The sequence below is a fragment of the Phocoena sinus genome, chromosome 12, assembly GCF_008692025.1.
Source record: "Phocoena sinus isolate mPhoSin1 chromosome 12, mPhoSin1.pri, whole genome shotgun sequence".
Taxonomy (NCBI): Eukaryota; Metazoa; Chordata; class Mammalia; order Artiodactyla; family Phocoenidae; genus Phocoena; species Phocoena sinus.
The window spans coordinates 51,207,152-51,228,680 of NC_045774.1; the positions used below are offsets into that span (position 1 = coordinate 51,207,152).

At 39.2% G+C, this 21,529-nt stretch overlaps 1 protein-coding gene across 3 annotated transcripts in view; it reads left to right on the forward strand.

Moving 5' to 3' along the window:
* SNX3 (sorting nexin 3) overlaps window positions 1-11,921 on the forward strand; it is a 44,294-nt gene extending 32,373 nt beyond the window's left edge. For all 3 annotated transcript variants that reach the window (XM_032651286.1, XM_032651288.1, XM_032651287.1), the window contains exons 2-4: window positions 1,283-1,378; window positions 9,687-9,811; window positions 11,165-11,921. In XM_032651286.1, the coding sequence (XP_032507177.1) occupies window positions 1,283-1,378; window positions 9,687-9,811; window positions 11,165-11,270 (327 nt within the window). In that variant the 3' untranslated portion in view covers window positions 11,271-11,921. The remainder of the gene's footprint in view (window positions 1-1,282; window positions 1,379-9,686; window positions 9,812-11,164) is intronic.
* Window positions 11,922-21,529: the final 9,608 nt, after the last annotated feature.

The following is a 21,529-nucleotide window of genomic DNA, read 5'->3' on the forward strand; positions in this document are numbered from 1 at the left end:
AGTGTTATGCCCAATAGCATCTGTAGAAGATTCCAAGCTATAAGGTATACTACATAGAGAAGTTAATACACGTTGGAAAAAATTGAAACCACTGCAAAATGGGTTTAAGGTCCTGAATAAAAAGCTTTTCTTTTGCTGAATGACACTTACTAGTGGCATTAAGTTTAACAAATGATTGGAAGTTTCTTGGTGAATTTTACATGATGATGATGTCCCTGTAAGAAGCCAGTCTTTCCTTCTGGTGACACTTTTTCTTTTCAGCTTTAAAATAGTTTGTCATTCTACAAGTGCAAAGACTGAATAAAGGACAAAATATAATCTGAGAGTATATAGTATTAAATAGCATTTTCAGTATGGTATGGCATTAATTGTGTTAGGTCATTTGTGTCCCAACCAACTTTGTGATATTATATGCATTTTAAAATCTATTCTTGGTTATAAAATTGTAGTGGTATACAGCTTCTGCTAATAGCCCTCAGTCGTAAACCATTTTAAATTGCATTTGATAGTGTATTTTCTCTTTAGGATCAGTAAACGATAATAGAAATCTTTCTTATTACTTTAAGTTTAGAATTTGACCGAAGTAGTCTTTGCGTTCTTTCAAGAATAGTCTTCCATTCCGATGTAACCTCAAGGTACTGGGCATTATGTTTTCAGTTCTTAAACTTGCCCTCAGCCTGTAAGTTCTGGATAGGTAGACCTTATGTGTATAACTCCTAATTTCCTATTCGTGGTAAGAGTGCATTGCACTCTTTCCCTGCTGTTTTCTCGCATTTTTAAGAAGACTATTAAGAATAATTCTGTATTCTTTTCTTTCACTATGAAACATCTAATTTAGTCATAATAACAAAATATTTTGTATTTCATTTCAAAGTAGTTAAGGTCTGTTTCCCCTATGAGCGTTGTATACTAAACTGTATAGCAATCAGAGCTAGCTTCATCTCACTCCTGATATTTTTACAGCTTACTGAAATAGAAAAACTGACCTATATTTATGTAACTGACGTCAGGCAGAATGATATCCAAAAGCATATGTACAAACGTGCATTTTAAAGGTTGTATTCTAGTATAAGTAACATACTTTTTAACAGCCATGTAAAAAAATGTACTTTTTTACATTTAAAGGTAAAATGTCATCTTAATAACTTTATGATTTTCTTATATTAACATAACTAGGCTTGCCATATTATCAATTTGACAAACAGGTCCTCCCCCACCCCCCCACTTTTTTGAAGTCCCTATAACATGCTTCAACTTAGGAGTGATTTTCTGTTTGTTTCAGACAAATCTGCCTATTTTCAAGCTGAAGGAATCTACCGTTAGAAGAAGATACAGTGACTTTGAATGGCTGCGAAGTGAATTAGAAAGAGAGAGCAAGGTAAGAATTATTTGTAATGTGACTGTAAAACAAAACATTCCAAATTTTAATGTTTAAGACTTCTCAGGAGAATTATCTTGAATAAAGTGAGTAAAAGAAAACATTTCTTTTTTTTTTTTTCAAATAGTTCAATTTCATTTTACTTCATAGGAGATGGGGGAAGTGTGCAGTTTTTCCTTAGAACTCTTCCTTCTCATGTCTACTTCAGTGGCCCAGTTGAGGCCTTTGCTGACTCACACTTAGATAACTCTTCTTAGAACTTTCTTGCTATTGCTTCCTATCTTTCCATGATCTTCCTGTCCCACCTTCCTCTCCTCCCCTTGCTAAATTTCTCTTCTTCAGTACATCTCCTATATCAGTGTATTTCCATTTTCTTTTTTTTTTACTGATGCCATACTTTTTTTTTTATCATCACACATTTACATATAACAGAAGTTTCATAAACCAGTACTTACCTTACTCTGTGTGACAGGTACTGATATTCCTCAGATTAGCTTTTTAAATGATGGCCATGATCTACTGTTGGGTTGCTACCTGCAGTTTTAGAACACTGTCATATATCCTGATAATAATTGTCTTCTCTTAGAAGAAATTTGGTGGCTTTGGCTGCAACATAGAGAGAACAAGGTCTCATTCTAATGTCTCTTATTTCAGCCCTACATCAGAATGACATATATAGCATGGAGTCATGAAAAGTATGCTCAGAATAGCGAAAAGTTATCTTGTGACTCGAGTGTAGTAGGATAAGAGTGGGTATAGTGGGAGCCCTGAAGTAGGTTAAGGCTAACTCGTTCTCGCTTCTGAAGCGTACTAAGGTAGAAAAGGAAGGAAAACGTCCTTAATCAGAAAAATGTGGCTGGATACAAGAGCAACATATACAAATCATAGCATTCCATCAAAAATGGAAAAACAGTTTTACTCCAAAGAATATCCAAGTATAAAATACTTACAGATAAAACTGGAAATATAAGACCCATGTAAAGAAAACTTTAAAACTTCATTGAAAGATCAAAAGAAGACCATAATAAACAGAAATATTACATTCCTGGTTTGGAATATTCACTTTTGAAGATTCATTTACTCTATAAACATTTGAGACCTCATTCTGTGTGTTCTGTCAGTTGCAGACAGAACTGTGAACAAATGAAGGGTCCCTACTTTTATGGCATTTTATTGGGTAAGTTGGGGTAGTGGTGAAGGGAGACCAGAAAAAGATGGTAAGGTATATAATACGTTAGATGGTAATATGCTCTAAAAATCAAAATTAAGGGAAATAGGGAGTGCCAGGAGAGCTACTGTCATATAGGATAGTCAAGGGAAGGCCTCTCTTAGAGGTGGCATTTTAGCAGTAGACCTGACAGAAATAAGTCAGTATCTCCTAACTTATTTATAAATTTGTAAAATTCTAATACAAATCTTATTGGAGTTCTTTATAAACCTGCAGATTTATATAGAGCTTTAGAATCAGAGAAAGCTCAAGAATAGCCAAAAGTTATTTTTACCAATAATTTAGCACCTGCAGACATCAGAGCATATGTTAAGACTATAGTAATTAAAACAATGTAGTATTGCTTTAGGTATGGACAAATAGATTAGCAGAATGTCAGAAAATTTAGAAGCTGACCACATGTTTACTGGAAATTTAGTTCATAACAAAAATAACATTGTCAGTTTGTGCAGAAAGGAATTTATATTCAGTAAATGGGGTTGAAACATTTGGCTATTTGGGAATAAAGATTTATAACTCACTGTATATAAATTACAGATGGTTTGAAGATCTAAATGTACAAAACAAGTTAGGAAAGTTTTGGGTAACAAAGAAGAAATTTTTTATGACCATAGGGAAAAGTGTCTTTTTTTCCCCCACCTTTATTGAGATAGAATTGACAAATAACATTAAGTTATATAACACAATGATTTGATATATGTATATATTGTGAAATGATTACCATAATAAAATTAGTTAATACATCTGTCACTTCACATAGGGGTTTTTGGTTTTGTTGTTTTGTTGTTAGTGGTGGTAACATTCAATATCTCTTGAAACATTCAGTGTTTCTCTTAGCAACTTTTAAGAGTACAATACAATCCTGTTAACTATAGTTACCATGCTATACATTAGATCCCAGAACCTACTCATCTTTTAACTGAAAGGTTGTACCGTTTGACCAATGTCTCCTCATTTCCCCCACCCCTCAACCCATCTACTACTCTCTGTTTCTGTGAGTTCAGCTCTTTTAGATTCCACATATAAGTGAGATCATACAGTATTTGTCTTTTTCTGTCTGATTATGGGAAGAAGTGTCTTGATAGGCTTGTGGCTTTGCTTAACGTAGCACCTGGCACACTGGAGTGTTTAATACGCATTTCATGAATGTATACATCACTTTTTTTTATGACAGCTTTATTGACATTCACATGCCATACAATTCACCAATTTAAAGTGTACAATTCATTAGCTCTAGTAGTTTCCTGGTAGCATCTTTAGGATTCTCTATGTATAGTATCATGTCATCTGCAAACAGTGACAGCTTTACTTCTTCTTTTCCGATTTGGATTCATTTTATTTCCTTTTCTTCTCTGATTGCTGTGGCTAAAACTTCCAAAACTATGTTGAATAAGAGTGGAGAGAGTGGGCAACCTTGTCTTGTTCCTCTTCTTAGTGGAAATGCTTTCAGTTTTTCACCATTGAGGACGATGTTGGCTGTGGGTTTGTCATATATGGCCTTTATTATGTTGAGGAAAGTTCCCTCTATGCCAACTTTCTGCAGGGTTTTTATCATAAATGGGTGTTGAATTTTGTTGAAAGCTTTCTCTGCGTCTATTGAGATGATCATATGGTTTTTCTCCTTCAGTTTGTTAATATGGTGTATCACGTTGATTGATTTGCATATATTGAAGAATCCTTGCATTCCTGGAATAAACCCCACTTTGGTAAAGTAGCAGGATACAAAATTAATGCTCAGAAATCTCTGACATTCCTATACACTAATGATGAAAAATCTGAAAGTGAAATCAAGAAAACACTCCCATTTACCACTGCAACAAAAATAATAAAATATCTCGGAATAAACCTACCTAAGGAGACAAAAGACCTGTATGCAGAAAATTATAAGACACTGATGAAAGAAATTAAAGATGATACAGATAGATGGAGAGATATACCATGTTCTTGGATTGGAAGAATCAACATTGTGAAAATGACTCTACTACCCAACGCAATCTACAGATTCAATGCAATCCCTATCAAACTACCACTGGCATTTTTCACAGAACTAGAACAAAAAATTTCACAATTTGTATGGAAACACAAAAGACCACGAATAGCCAAAGCAATCTTGAGAACGAAAAACGGAGCTGGAGGAATCAGACTCCCTGACTTCAGACTATACTACAAAGCTACAGTAATCAAGACAGTATGGTACTGGCACAAAAACAGACACATAGATCAATGGAACAGGATAGAAAGCCCAGAGATAAACCCACACACATGTGGTCACCTTATCTTTGATAAAGGAGGCAGGAATGTACAGTGGAGAAAGGACAGCCTCTTCAATAAGTGGTGCTGGGAAAACTGGACAGGTACATGTAAAAGAATGAAATTAGAACACTCCCTAACACCATACACAAAAATAAACTCAAAATGGATTAAAGACCTAAATGTAAGGCCAGACACTATAAAACTCTTAGAGGAAAACATAGGCAGAACACTCGACATAAATCACAGCAAGATCCTTTTTGACCCACCTCCTAGAAAAATGGAAATAAAAACAAAAATAAACAAATGGGACCTAAAGAAACTTCAAAGCTTTTGCACAGCAAAGGAAACCATAAACAAGACCAAAAGACAACCCTCAGAATGGGAGAAAATATTTGCAAATGAAGCAACTGACAAAGGATTAATCTCCAAAATTTATAAGCAGCTCATGCAGCTCAATAACAAAAAAACAAACAACCCAATCCAAAAATGGGCAGAAGACCTAAATAGACATTTCTTCAAAGAAGATATACAGACTGCCAACAAACACTTGAAGGAATGCTCAACATCATTAATCATTAGAGAGATGCAAATCAAAACTATAATGAGATATCATCTCACACCAGTCAGAATGGCCATCATCAAAAAAATCTAGAAACAATAAATGCTGGAGAGGGTGTGGAGAAAAGGGAACACTCTTGCACTGCTGGTGAGAATGTGAATTGGTGCAGCCACTATGGAGAACAGTATGGAGGTTCCTTGGAAAAACCATGAATAGAACTACCATATGACCCAGCAATCCCACTACTGGGCATATACCCCGAGAAAACCATAACTCAAAAAGAGTCATGTACCAAAATGTTCATTGCAGCTCTATTTACAATAGCCCAGAGATGGAAACAACCTAGGTGTCCATCATCGGATGAATGGATAGGGAAGATGTGGCACATATATACAATGGAATATTACTCAGCCATAAAAAGAAACGAAACTGAGTTATTTGTAATGAGATGGATGGACCTAGAGTCTGTCATACAGAGTGAAGTAAGTCAGAAAGAGAAAGACAAATACCGTATGCTAACACATATATATGGAATTTATGAAAAAAAATGTCATGAAGAGCCTAGGGGTAAGACAGGAGTGGAGACACAGACCTACTGGAGAATGGACTTGAGGATATCGGGAGGGGGAGGGGTAAGCTGTGACAAAGCGAGAGAGTGGCATGGACATATATACACTACTAAACGTAAAATAGATAGCTAGTGGGAAGCAGCCGCATAGCACAGGGAGATCAGCTCGGGTATTTTGTGACCGCCTGGAGGGGTGGGATAGGGAGGGTGGGAGGGAGGGAGACACAAGAGGGAAGAGATATGGGAACATATGTATATGTATAACTGATTCACTTTGTTATAAAGGAGAAACTAACACACCATTGTAAAGCAATTATACTCAAAGATGTTAAAAATAAAGTGTACAATTCAGTGGTTCTTAACTATATTCACAAAGATGTACAACCATTACTATAGTCAGTTTTAGAACATTGTAATCACACCGTAAGAGAAACCCCATACCCGTGAGTAATCACTACCAATTTCTCCTCACCCAGCCCTAAACAACCACTAATCTTTCTCCATGGATTTGCCTGTTCTGGGCATTTCATATAAATAGAAACGTAGAATATGTAGTCGTTTGTGCCTGGCTTCTTTCACTGGCTTCTTTCACTGAGAGTGTTTTCTAGGTTCATCCTATTGTATTGTTAATCACTACTTCATTTCTTTTTATTTCCCCAAAATATTCTTTTGTATGGATAAACCACATTTTATTTATCCATTTATCATTGGCAGACATTTGGGTCATTCCTGCTTTTTGACTATTGAGAATAATGCTGCTGTGGGACTTCCCTGGTAGTCCAGTGGTTAAGACGTTGCTCCCAATGCGGGGGGCCCGGGTTCGATCCCTGGTCAGGGAACTAGGTCTCGCATGCCGCAACTAAGACCCACGCAGTCAAATAAATAAATATTAAAAAAAAATAATAATGCTGCTGTGAACATTCATGTGCAGGTTTTTGTATGGACATATGTGTTTGTATTTCTTGGGTACATACCTAAGAATGGATTTACAGCCATATGATAACTCTGTTTAACCTTTTGAGGAACTCCCAGACTTTTTTTTCCAGAACAGGTATACCATTTTTACATTTCCACCAACAATGTATAAAGGTTCCATGTTTTTCCACATCCTCACCAACATTTAATATTATCTGATTTCTTTATTATAGCTTTCTTAGCGTGTGTGAAGTGGTATCTCGTGGTTTTCATTTTCCTGATGGCTAATCATGTTGATCATCTTTTCATGTACTTATCAGCCATTTACATATCTTCTGTGGAGAAATTTTTTTTCAGATCCTTTGCCCATTTTATTGAGTTTCTTTTATTATTGAGTTGTATATAGAATATACTAAAAAACCAAAAACCAAAAAAAACCTCTTACAAGTCCCTCATCAGATTTACAGTTTGCAAAAATCTTCTCCCATTCTGTGGATTGTTTTCACTTGATGTTGTCCTTTGACGCACAGTACTTCACTTTTAACATTAGACCAGATAATTATTTTGGGCATTTAACCTGTGTGAAAGTTGTACTTACATTAGTATTGCTAAGAACAATTAATCAAGTTGTTTTATTTATATATTAGTACTTTTAATTAAGATCTGTTATACTAGACTAGAAAGTAGATGAAATTTATTGTATTTACTGGTCATTATGGTTCAATCTTTTAGCTTTTTTTATTTCAGTATGCTTTCACTGTATTATGCTGGCCAGATATCCTTCTGTCCACTTCTTGCCCCACATACACACACATATCATCAGACTCATTACTTTTAAATTGGTGTAAGGATTCTAAGTAGATCTTTTCAGACTACTTAAGCAAAAATAATTTGATGTTGAAGATCTTTGGGATCTTAGCTGGACAAACCACTCACAATTTTTGTAGGTGATTAATCCTGTTGCCTACAACCTTACCATCCATTTCAATGAGTATTTTGAGTATTAGTAAGAACGTATCTCTACGGATGATAATACATAGTAATCTTTAATCTTATATTTCATGCTAAATTCTACCCTGAATTAATGGTGGTCATTTCGTTAACACACTGGTTCTAGATTCCTTTTTTTTATTATAGCTTTATAGATACAGATGTTTTTTCCTGCCCATCATATAAACTATTCTGCTGGAGCTCAGCTAGTGGTCATGATCCCTGTTTTTTAATTGTAAGTTCCCTGCAGGTTTTAACTCTTCAACTTGACAAATGCTAATATAGGGGAGAGATTTAAGAATGTTAAAGCAAACTTGTGAAGACAAATCTTTAGATGTCTTAAGCATTGGGTATCTGGGGAGAGTAGATCTAGGAAGGAATTACCAAGTTTATGTTGGGCATTGGTTTTGTGTTTCTTTTTTGCTCTTTGTTTTTTGCTGATCTGTAAGAAGTTGTATGATCTTTCCCTTTTTTACCTTGTTGAGTTATTTTAGGATAGAAACTCTGCATCAAGGGTTTTAGGTTTTACCTCTTAGAATATGTATGATTTTATTACTGGTGTTTACTATTTATATTTCTCCTTGTTTGACTTGTTTGCCCACACCTTTTCTCTGTTTTAACATAAGATAAGGATTCACCTAAGTGGTTAGTCATTTAACAGATATTTGAGCTTCTGTTGTATGCCCAGCTTTTCTTAAAATAACCATAAAAAGCCTGAGACAAGGTTCCTTGATTTGAAAGCATTAATAGGATAGATTGGTGGTTCTCCACCAGGGGCAGTTTTGTTCCCCAGGAGACATTTGACAGTGTCTGGAGACCATTGTTATTGTCACAACTGTGGGGTGCCTCCTGGCGGCGTCTAGTGGGTAGAGAGGCCTGGGATGCTGTTGAATAGGTATTCTATGGTGTACAAGAAACCCCTCCCCCCAGTACATTATCTAGTTCAAAATGTTAATAGTGCCATGGTTGAGAAATTCTGAGATAGAGAACCCAACTAACCTGTGAAATAAATAGCTAGGTGCTATTTAATTCAAACAAATATTTGAGCTCCAGATAATTCCCAGAAGAGGGAGATCAGTCATAAGTTGTCCCTAGAGGAAAGTTAGGCTTTGACAGGGAAAATTTGGGATGTGCCTCTAGTGTGAGAAGGAAGAAATGACAGGTCTTTGGGGAAAGATAGGATAATGGGTTTGGGAGAAAGTTGACGTGCTTCTTAGTCTAGGAAATGGAAGAGTGGCAACAAGTAGAGTTGATTATTTTGTCATCAGCTCAAACACAGGTAGGAAAGATTATATGCAGATGGTATGAGGTGGAAAAAATTTACCACAGAATTCTTATCTGCCCATGCCAGAAAGAACATTGTTAGTATTTTACTTCTTCATTTAATTGAGAGTTGAGTTTGATCTCTTCAGTTACCATTGTAATAAAGCATTGTCTTCCCCAAGTGACATCAGAACTGTCTGAGGGGCATGGTAGCCTTTATTTCAGTATTGATTATTTGCTTTGTATACTTGTGCTTTGATAAGTCCGGGAAAAATGAAAATGAAGCTGTGGGCCCTGCCATCGAGGAGCTTTGGTCTGAGGGACTATTGTGGCATTTTGGTTATCTTGCCTCCAAAACATTGAATCATTTTTCAGTGTATTTTTATTGATTCCCTTTTACTGTATATTTAAACTAGTTTAACAATGGGATGGTTCTCATAGTGAAGATATACTTTGTCTTCATGTTATGCTCTCTAAATTTTCCCAACTCAGCCAGCATGTTCAAGAACTTTCTTTCCTTATCTTGTTTTAGGTTGTAGTTCCCCCACTCCCTGGGAAAGCGTTTCTGCGTCAGCTTCCTTTTAGAGGAGATGATGGAATATTTGATGACAATTTTATTGAAGAAAGGAAGCAAGGGCTGGAGCAGTTTATAAACAAGTAAGTGCTTTCTGTTCCTCAAGGTCTAAGAGTGAATAGTGGTCTGAGCTGTCTTTAGGTGACTGCTGTTTATTAATTTAGATAAACCAGTGCTTTTTCTTTTTGGTCATTTCCTAACTTTTTGTATCATTTAAACAAAGTGAAAACATATAACAAGTTGAATATCGTGATAAATATTAACACACTTGAGTAATACGAGTATCTTTTTGTTGACCTAAGTTTTGTATTTGTTTTTCTTGGTTAATTTATGCAAATTACATTTAAAATTACAGCATTTAAAAAATAGTTTTACTTATGATTCTTTCTGATTTAAGGTATGTTCTAGCATGAACAGTAAAACTTACAATACACTTGCAATCATTTTGATTGCAGATGGAAGTATCATCAGCATGTCTTGTGTAAAGGTGCACATTTAAAATTTTTGTGGCAAAATATATTCTTTTGAAAATGTAAGGAGACTGTATCATTTATCTTTTACTTTAGAAACTTAATAAACTCAAACTCTAGCTTTTAATTTTATTCCTATTTGAAATATAGCCTCTTTCTTTTTTTCTTTTTTGGAAGAGTTATGCCTGGAAAGGACTCACTATAATTGTGCATTTGGCCTTAAGTTTGACCAAATAAAGTCAACTCCTAGAGAATACGGTTGTGTGAGCTTATTTATTAGCAATACTTTAATTTTTATCTAGTAATTTGAAGATCTGTGAGTGGTAAACAGAGGGAAAGTTATACAAAGCCCTTAACTTTTAGTTATCTGAGAGCACACAACCTTCATTGTCTTCTTATGAACATACTTTCTTTTTGGAGAAGGCAGTGCTAGCTTGGATGTTTTTAAATTCTGAAATAAAGTCTGGTTGCTCAGTCTGATCTTGTGTTTAGTCTGATGGAAACGTTTAAAAGCAAGCAAAAAACAAAAACAAAAAAACCTGAACATTTGTGCCTATTTCTTAGTATTTTGGGGCTTTTATTGAACTTCAGTGTATTTCTAACTATAATCCTATATCTTTTCCTTCTTTAAAATGGATTCTTAGAATCAATGACATTGTTTCACTTTTAACATTAAAATTCATTTAGTTTTCTTACGAATATACCAACTAATATGTAAAGAAGTTAATTGGGTACATACGCCAGAGGCAGTGCAAAACTAGTGATTAAATGTTTTCTAAATTACCCTTATGATCTGAAGGAAAGAAAATATACTGTTAGTTGATAGACCATAGCTTTATGGGCAGTCCAGAATAACACTTATTATTACTAAGTTGTTTGTGCTTCCTAACCTTAAAATGCGTATGTTTGGTCCCCCTCCACCGCTTTTATAAAATACTGGACTGAATTTGTATCTTTTATTCCTAGGGTCGCTGGTCATCCTCTGGCACAGAATGAACGTTGTCTTCATATGTTTTTACAGGATGAAATTATAGATAAAAGCTATACTCCATCTAAAATAAGACATGCCTGAAATTTGGCAAGAAGGGGCAAGAAAAACTTTCCATGACTATTAATGATTCATATGCACCAGTGAAGAAGTTCTAATAACTTTAGCATGCCGCACAAAAACTGGTCTAATATGCCTCCAGTATACTAACACTCATATGCTCAGTTCTGTTCTGTTCTGTTTTGGCAGTTGACAAGAAGTTAATTTGCTTTCGTGAAAAAAATCCCTCATTCCAGCCTTTCTATAGAAATAGTTCTTTCTTGCTGTTTTAATGTGGTACACACTCTAGCTTCACAAACCTGTTACTCTAGTATAACTTGCCGTGTCCTAACTAAAGTTACTCATTTGGTCTTACCTGCAGTTTTTGTGTCATGTTTGCTTCTTGAATCTGATTAATAGAATTTTTCTCTTATCCCCTTTTTAATATGTGGTGTCACTTGACCTAATTTATGTGTGGAAGCACTACACATTGGTTTCCAGTACCCTACACGTAAGATACACACTTGTGTGCAGAAAGTATCTCCCTTCAGGCTTGTAATCCCCTTCACATGGAAGATCAGTGAGGGGAATCTTTATATTCTGTATAAAAACAAAATCAAATTTATATACTAAAATCATTTGTCTAAAAATTTAAGTTGTTTTCAAATAAAAATAAAAATGCATTTCTGATATGCACTGATTGTGTTGCTTCTGGCTTTTCTTTTCTCCCTTCAGAAGACTTTCCTACTTAACTCACTTGTTGAGAGGGATTATTTACTAATTATATACTTTTCTCATTCCTGTAACTCCATTCCTCTTTAAGCAGTGGTGATATCAAATATGCTACTACCCTTTGAATGGGGCTATTTTCTTTTACACAACAAAAAAAGTGATGTACTAGGAAAAGCATTCCTTAAAGCTTACTGAGTTGTTATGAAGCACTTCGTGTATTTGGAAAATGCTCTATAATCTCAAGTCATTCTTTTCAAAAGCCTCTTAAGATAAGTCAATAGCATGCCCCCTATTTTTCAGAAGAATTTTTTCCCTAGCTCATCTGAGTGACTTGTTTAAACTTAGCAAGGGTGTAATAACCGTTTTCTTAGTCAGCAGGTTCATGCTTTCTCTTTAGTTTGGTTTAGGATAGTGGCACGCTTTCTCCTCTTAAACCAAGGGAGAAGGGCAGTGTTCTAGCTGACTTGTATTATTGATAAGAAACCAGCAAATGCATGACTCCTTGCTGCCTGCCTTGTGTTGCGGCCAGACCTTTACAGCCAGAATATGGTTTCCAATTTGAATCTGCACGACATCTGGTGCTTGGGGGACCCGTTGTGACCTAGAGTTAAACTCCAAAGTAAGGAAAGTTTGCCCTTGCACTCCAGAAGTGTCTCATGTAGAGACAGGTCGGTCCGTTTGAGAGGAAATCAGCTTAGGCCTTGACCAAACTACGATGTCCCCCAAGCAGATGGATGGATATCATAGGAAGAAGTCAGAGCTGCTCTGTAATATCTTTTGTTGCTTAAATATGTCAGAGTTCCATAAAAGTACAGAGCTAAACAACTGTGAATTGTGTTTCAGTGAGCTAGAGCAGTCAGATCAAAGGTTGTCAGTTTTTGGTATGCAGAACAGAGTAATGGTAGTTCTGCTAAACTCAGTAATTCCTCTAAAGCATACATGATTTTGCCTCCCGGGGAACATCTGGCAATATCGCAAGACTTTTTTTTTTTTAATTTATTTATTTACTTTTGACTGTGTTGGGTCTCTGTTGCTGCATGCAGGCTTTCTCTAGTTGTGGCGAACAGGGGCTACTCTTCATTGTGGTGTGCGGGCTTCTCACTGCAGTGGCTCCTCTTGTTGTGGAGCACAGGCTCTAGGCGCACAGGCTTCAGTAGTTGTGGCACGCGGGCTCTAGAGCGCAGGCCCAGTAGTTGTGGCATGTGGGCTCAGTAGTTGTGGCTCGCGGGCTCTAGAGCACAGGCTTAGTAGTTGTGATGCACGGGCTCAGCTGCTCCGCGGCATGTGGGATCTTCCCAGACGAGGGCTCGAACCCATGTCCCCTGCATTGGCAGGCGGATTTAACCACCGCGCCAGCAGGGAAGCCCCTCGCAAGACATTTTTGGTTATCACAACTGGGGGATGCTACTGGAATCTAGTGGGCAGAAGGTTAAAGATGCTGCTAAACTGCCTACACTGTACCCGGGACCACCTCCCACAACAGAAAAATGTCAACAGTGCCAAGGTTTCTACTCACTGTGGAATTCTTTTGCTTTTGATCATTTATAGACAAGGGAATAGTGTGGCTTAGGATGGGTTGTACTGGCCTGCTTACTTTTAGTCTTTACAATTTCCTAAGGGCAGGCCTGCTTTTAGAAACTTGAAGGTTTCAAATTAGATGAAAGGTTGTTTATTCTAGGTAACATGTTTTTACCTAATGTAGGAGGTACTCCTCAGTGTTGTCTCTTTGAGAACTGAAACCATGGTCTTTATTAAAACGACACCTTTAATCCTGTGAAGTAAAAATGCAGGCGCTGTTAACTCTAATGATATAGGAGGAAGTTCCAGAAGCCCTTAAGAGTCTTCCTAAAAGAATAGAAGTTAAAATTGGCAGTGAGTTACGCAGCAAGAGTCTCAGGCTCCGGGTCCTCTCAGTAAGTTATCACCTTGTCCCAACTCCTGCAAGATGTAAAGGGTCAACAGCAGTGGTGCCTTTAGTAACTTACAGTTGTTGAGGACCAAATGTAAAATCCACAGAAGTGCAGTGCCTGAGACATGTAAAGAATTAATGATAGCTATCCAATGGCAGTGGAAATCACAGATGTGGCAGTAGCAGCAGCAGATGGTACCACTAAGCCCATGGCAGTTCCTGGATAGGTTTATCTGGTATTTGGTTTCCTGCTCGGTGGTTCTGCTGTCATGACCCTCAGTAGTCATGATGACCTCTGGGCTGGACATGAGGGAGCATCTCCTTTTTATTATATCCGGCATCTTTTTAACTCAGCCCTCTTGTTAAGGGCCACTCCTGTTGCTTCAGCTTGCTTTGCCTGTTTTGGGTGAATATAGCCAATGAAAGGAGGAGGCTGCTGGCCTCTAAGCCTTTACAGATAAAATTTGTTTGAGGTATGGATGAACAGGTAGCTTAGCACACTGCCTGGTTTATAGGTTAGCTGCTCCGTGAGTGCTAGCTGTGATTATTACAATATGAAAGTGTTTGGACTGGGAAACAAGTTAGAAACTGTTTTAGGAGGATGGAGTATGTTTTCCTTGATAGTTCCTTTGTGATCTCTGTCACAGAACTTCCCTATGAAGTAAATAATATTATCCTTTACAGATGAGAAGACTGAGGCTCTGCAAGCTTAAGTAATATGCCCAAGGTTACCCAGGATGTGATGGCTCTGGATTTAGACTGGAAGGATGTCTGCCTCAAAAAGCCATACCTTGGTTCACTTCCTTCCTGTGTGTGGACCAGGCCTGTGACTTGGCACCTACCCAGCCCTTACTTAATGCTCAGTAAATTTACTGATTGAACGAAAGGGTGAATTTCCAGTAACGTTTCCAATGTCCTTTAGGCTGAGCATGAGTGAATGAATGAATTGATTTTGTTTTGGTTTTTAGTTTGATTTTAAGTGGGTATAAAAAGCACTTTGGGGCATGGAAAGCTAGCTGATCAGAAGTATCTTATTTTCCTAAACTTAGCTGTGCACCACAATTACCGTCTAAGACTGAGTCCAGGATTTTTTTTTTTTTTAAGCTTCCCAGGTAATTCTGAAACAGCCAAGTTTGGGCACTTAGCTAGGAGGCCCTTTGATTTCCTGGTATTTAGTTAGATTTGATCTTAACCTGGCTACTTAAGTCATTACAAAAAGAAATCAGGAAATTGAGAAAAAGTCAGGACTTATCAGATCTTGAGAAATTACTTTTGTAAATCTTGATTTACAGTAAATCAAGTTTGCCTTATTCCAACTTTGCTAAGAAAATAGGACCTTGAGACCGGGAAAAGTCATTTAAAAGCACAAAAGGAAGTTTAGAGGATGCTGGGTTAACGCCTCACCACAGATGCTTTTTACTGTTAGAATGAGTGCCGTAAATGGAAGTGACCCAGTAAAATCAAACAGCAACACTAAGCATTTTATATGAGCAAAGCGTTAACATAGACCAGAGGTTAACAAAGGCCCTTTTCTCAAGAAACTCAGTCTTGTTAGGACACTGTCATGAAAAGACTCACTCAGTACAGACAGGAGACACGGCAAATGTGAGGATGGAAGAGACACAGGAGTTCAAGTGGAGGGAAGGGAAAAGCCATTCCAAATAAAATAAATCAAACTTGAGTTTCAGCCCCAATGTGTAAAAAACTTGAAAGTTGGCACCCTTGTCCTTACAACAAGGAAAAGCTGGACAAACTGAAAATCAATGACTTTGCTTAGACCCACCCATCAGTGAATTGATGTTGCAGAGCAAATCACCACCCCCAAATCTGGAGAGAGGCTTATCTAGCCAGACTCAGTCAAAACCTGTTTACCTGGAGCAGGAACTGCTAGAGCCATAAACTGGTAAGGCACACACATACGGTAATACTGATACTGAATTGCTGGGGGTTGAGTGTGCTCTAGCACAAGAGTAACTCCTGGAGACCACAGTCTTAGAGGGGCCCCACATGTACCTGGGCTTTATCTCCAGGAACCCCACAAGATTCCCACGGTGAAGATCAAGAAAGATCCCCTATGTCTCTGGCAGGGAGAGGAGATGAATAATCAGTGTGAAATACCAGAACCTTCTTTATTACAAAGGCTTACTCTCCAGGATAAGACTTCCAGAGCCTTATCCCTGATGGGGGAAGGGCATGCTTCCCACACCAGCCCCTCTAGCCTTCCTATCTCACCTAAAGGAAAAATAAAACATAGTCAACAGGGGTCAAGACTTCAGGGAAATGCTACAGCCAGAGAAGGGAGGAAGGGGCACAGGGGGTAAAGCTATACCCCTGGGAAACACCTGTGACGGTCACAGGCCAACTAAACACTGGGACTTAATCTGGAAACTACAGAATGCCCTTGCCCCCCACTTTACCACCACACCACCAGGGCTCCAGTATAATAGTGGATTACAGCCAAAAGCTGCAAGACAGACTCTGAGGAGGCGAGAAAACCAGAGTTAAGAAAGAGACAAGGGCTTCCCTGGTGGTGCAGTGGTTAAGAATCCGCTTGCCAATGCAGGGCACACGGGTTCGAGCCCCGGTCTGGGAAGATCCCACATGCCTCAGAGCAACTACTGAGCCTGCTCTCTAGAGCCTGCGAGCCACAACTACTGAGCCCATGTGCTACAACTACTGAAGCCTGCACATGCCTAGAGTCTGTGCTTTGCAACAAGAGAAGCCACCACAATGAGAAGCCCGCGCATGGCAACGAAGAGTAGCCCCCCCTTGCTGCAACTAGAGAAAGCCCGCGCACAGCAATGAAGACCCAATGCAGCCAAAAATAAATAAATTTATAAATAAATAAGTAACTGATTAATATGTTAAAAGTTTTAATGGAAAAAAACCATGTAAAAACAGAAGGGTAATGTAATTAGAGAAATGGAAACTTTAAGAATCAAAGGAGGGCTTCCCTGGTGGTGCAGTGGTTAAGAATCCGCCTGCCAATGCAGGGGACACGGGTTTGAGCCCAGGTCCAGGAAGATCCCACATGCCACGGAGCAACTAAGCACCCGCACCACAACTACTGAGCCTGCGCTCTAGAGCCCGCAAGCCACAACTACTGAAGCCCACATGCCTAGAGCCCGTGCTCCGCAACAAGAGAAGCCACTGCAATGAGAAGCCCGCGCACCGCAACAAAGAGTAGCTAGCCCCCGCTCTCAGCAACTAGAGAAAACCTGCGTGTAGCAGCGAACACCCAATGCAGCCAAAAATTAAATGAATAAATACATTTATTTTAAAAAAAAGAATCAAAGGAAATGCTAGAAATCAAAATCACTGTCATAGAAATGAGGAATGGCTTCCATGGGCTCACCACTCGGCTCAACATAAAACAGGGAGGAATCAGTGCATCTGAAGATAGGTCAGTAGAAACTTCCCAAACTGAAATGCAAAGAAAACAATAGAAAAAACAACGGAACTTCCAAAAACTGTGAGATACTGGCAAAAGGTGTAACACATGTGTAATTGGAATGCCAGAAAGAAAAGAGAACAGAGCAAAAGAAATATTTGAAGTTCTAATGGCTGAGAACTTTCCAAAATTAAAGACAAGAAACCACAGATCCAGGAAGCTGAGAGAACACCAAGATAAATTCAAAACAAAACAAAACAACACAGGCATATCATATTCTAACTGCAGAAAATCAAAGACCAACAGAAAATCTTGAAAGAAGCCAGAGGGGAAGAGTAAAATAAAGGAGTGCTGGTTTGACAGTTATTAAATGGCTTTTTAAAATAATTAATTTAAAAATTTTTGGCTGCGTTGGGTCTTCGTTGCTGTGCGTGGGCTTTCTCTAGTTGCGGTGAGCAGGGGCTACTCTTCATTGCGATGCGCAGGCTTCTCATTGCTGTGGCTTCTCTTATTGTGGAGCACAGGCTCTAGGCATGCAGACTTCAGTAGCTGTGGCACGTGGGCTTAGTTGCTCTGCAGCATGTGGGATCTTCCCGAACCAGGGCTTGAACCCGTGTCCCCTGTGTTGGCAGGTGGATTCTTAACCACTGCGCCACCAGGGAAATCCTAAATGCCTTTTATCAGTCATCTTGAGGCTAGAGGTGGTGATGTTTTATAACACCTGAGTTCTTAACCTGGTGTCTCAATTTGGATGGGAAAAAAGTTGTATCTTTAGTATTCTCTAATTGAAATGTAGCATTTTTTTCATTATGAATGTAGTAGCAAACCAGAGTAGTAGTATAAGCAGAACTTTTGACTGTCATTAATTTAAAAATGCAAATATCACATTTATTGCTGCAGATCTTGAAATACTTTCACTATTTGAAAATTACTATAGTGATTAGACCCGCCCCAAGATCTCATTTAATGTGTTTTTAAAAAAGCACACATTTTTTTACAAGTTAAAAAAAAATACTTGGATAAATGTATTTCAACAAATTGGTTGAGTGTGGTTTCCTTTGTATTCCTATGTGTTTTTATAAACATCTGAGTAGGAATCTTCGGCACAAAAAGGGTTAGGAACCTACAGTGTGAAAAATTCAGAACCCTCCTGTAATAGAACGTAATTTGGATGTGCCTGAGTCTGCGTGGCGTGGGGTAGGTTCACTCGGCATTAGTGTTCTGGTGTGCATGCATGAGAGGGAAACTGGGAAACAACCAACCGACCGACCATGAGCTGAGGACTTAATGTTTCAGCCTGGGCTTTTCACATTATTACCTCATTTAATTCTCAGAACAACTCTATTGGATGGGTGTTATCCTCGTTTTACCAAGAGAAGAGTTGAGACAGAGTGTAAGTAATTTGTCCAAGGTCACAGAGCCAGTAAGAAGTGACATTGGGATACAAACCCAGGTCTTTCTGATTCTAAAGCCTGTGCCTGTGAGATGCTGCCTTCTATATGGATTGCACAGACCGCTGGCAGTCAGGCCAGGGCCCAGGCCAGAACATCCATCCTGACAGCCAGGGCCTCCGGCCTCCTGGGCATCATTGTCCCTCGTGCTCACACGGTTGCCTTGATGCCAGTGTTGTTATCAAAGAGGCCAATGCAAGCAGAGATTCATTATCTTGATCTAAAGGAAAGCTAAACATTTAAGAATATTTGGTTATAAAACTGGAATGGCCATCCCTGCTTGCCACACGTAGACACTGCAGCTTTGTCATTACTTAGCTTTCTCGGTACATTTCCTTTCCTTTCTAGCCAGATTATACTTTAATCCAGTTGTTTTTATGTTCAGTAAATCCAAACCATGTTTAACTGGTTTATTCATTGAAGAGTCTCTGAGGGTGAAGAAAGTTTTGTCCTTTCAACTGCACTGGGGATTTGCTGTCTTCTTTCTGCAAAGGGATTTTCCTGGACCTGTAATCTGAACACTTTGACCTGCTGAGGTTTTTTTTCCCCACTATGAGCAAATTTATGAGGCTTGACCCTTTGTGTGCTGGGGAGCAGAGACAATGGCCTTCTGTGAATGTCCTCTCCTGAGGACATTTGCTCTCACTTCTTCATAGCCTTGCTGCCTCTGACCGTTGCAGCCGCCCTGCGTGCCTTGGCTACGTGCTTCAGAATGGACCCATGTTCTGTTGGCAGCATTCTAGAGAGGTTTGTTCATGAATATTTTGGGAGTTGACAGTATGACTTAAACTGAAGTGAACTGGTCTCTCAGACAAGAGTCTGTGTTGGGGCTTCCCTGGTGGCGCAGTGGTTGAGAGTCTGCCTGCCAATGCAGGGGACACAGGTTCAAGCCCTGGTCTGGGAAGATCCCACGTGCCACGGAGCAGCTGGGCCCGTGAGCTACAAATACTGAGCTCTGCGCGTCTGGAGCTTGTGCTCCGCAGCAAGAGAGGCCGCGACAGTGAGAGGCCCGCGCACCGCGATGAAGAGTGGCCCCCGCTTGCCACAACTAGAGAAAGCCCTCGCACAGAAACGAAGACCCAACACAGCCAAAAATAAATAAATGAATAAATAAATTTATAAAAAAAAAAAAAAAAAAAGAGTCTGTGTTGGTGAAATGAGAGGCCCTCAAACACAGTGTCTGGCAGGAGGATAAATGGCACACCCACCATGGAAGGCAATTTGGCAATAACTATCAAAACTATATGCCCAGGGCTTCCCTGGTGGCGCAGTGGTTGAGAGTCCGCCTGCCGATGCAGGAGACATGGGTTCGTGCCCCGGTCCGGGAAGATCCCACATGCCGCGGAGCGGCTGGGCCCGTGAGCCATGGCCGCTGAGCCTGCATGTCCAGAGCCTGTCCTCTGCAACGGGAGAGGCCACAACAGTGAGAGGCCCACGTACCGCAAAACAAAACAAAACTATATGCCCAGGAATTCCACTTCCAGGAATTTATCTCACAGATAAAACATTTCTGTTTTGAGAAATGATATTATATAATATAGATATTTTCTCTGATTATTCATTGAATATCTCTGAAAGATTATGTAAGAAACAAGCAACACTGGTTGTCTGATCGGGGGGACTGGGTGCCCAGTGGATGGAGCTGAGAGGAAAACCTTTCACTGTATATGAACTCTTAAAAAAAAAAGCTTTTAATTTTGGAATAATTTTAGATTTACAGAAAAGTTGCAAAGATAATACGAACAGTTCCTATGTACCCCCTCACTCAGTTTCCCCTCATCTTATATGACCACAGTATTTTTGACAAAATTAAGAAGCCAGCCGTGGTACATTACTATTAACTAAACTCCAAACTGACTTTTACCAGCTTTTCTACTAATATCCTCTTTCTGTCACAGGATCCCATCCAGGACACCACATTGCATTTAGCTGTCATGTCTCTTTAGTCTCCTCCGCTCTGTGACATGTATACATACCCTATGGAACTTTTTGAATTTTATATCATGTGACTGTTAACTATTCAAAAATAAGTAAATGGTTTAAATGAACTAGACTTACAGAATCATAGGACATCAGAACTGTAAGGAATCTTAGAAGCAATTCAATCCAAGCCTCTCATTTTTCCAACACAGGAAGGGACTTGGCTGAGGGCCTCCCCTAACAGCAGACCCACAGCCCAGACTAGAAACCAAGAAGCAGGCTGGGGACTAGTAGAAAGGGGTAAGCTTTAAAGTCACCCAGACTCGGGTTCAAATCCCAAGCTGTGTCCTTGAGCCAGTGCTCCTTTTGTCTGGATTCTTTTGTTCAACAGAACGTTTTAAGATTCAGCCATGTTGTGCATGTGTCAGTAATTTGCTTAAAAGACCAAAGAAAAATCATTTCTTTAAGGGGGCAGTCATGATTTCTAAGAATTTGTTGAGAAAAGAAAATGTGTTTTCCATCCTTGATCTCTGTGGGATGTCAGTTCCCTGATCAGGGATTGAACCTGGGCCATGGCAGTGAAAGCCTGGAATCCTAACCACTAGGCTACCAGGGAACTAGATCTCTAGTTCTTATGAAGAAGTATGACACCACTGGCCAGACTCTTTTCCCTTCCTGGGAGCACTCAAGCGCATTGAGTCCTGGGGCCCCAGTACTGCTGAGGGGGAAGCACCTGGAAGGAGCCCTGGGAGATAAGTGAGAAGAAAAGTAAGCTCCTGGGGCTTCCCTGGTGGCGCAGTGGTTGAGAGTCCGCCTGCTGATGCAGGGGACACGGGTTCGTGCCCCGGTCCGGGAAGATCCCACATGCCGCGGAGCGGCTGGGCCCGTGAGCCATGGCCGC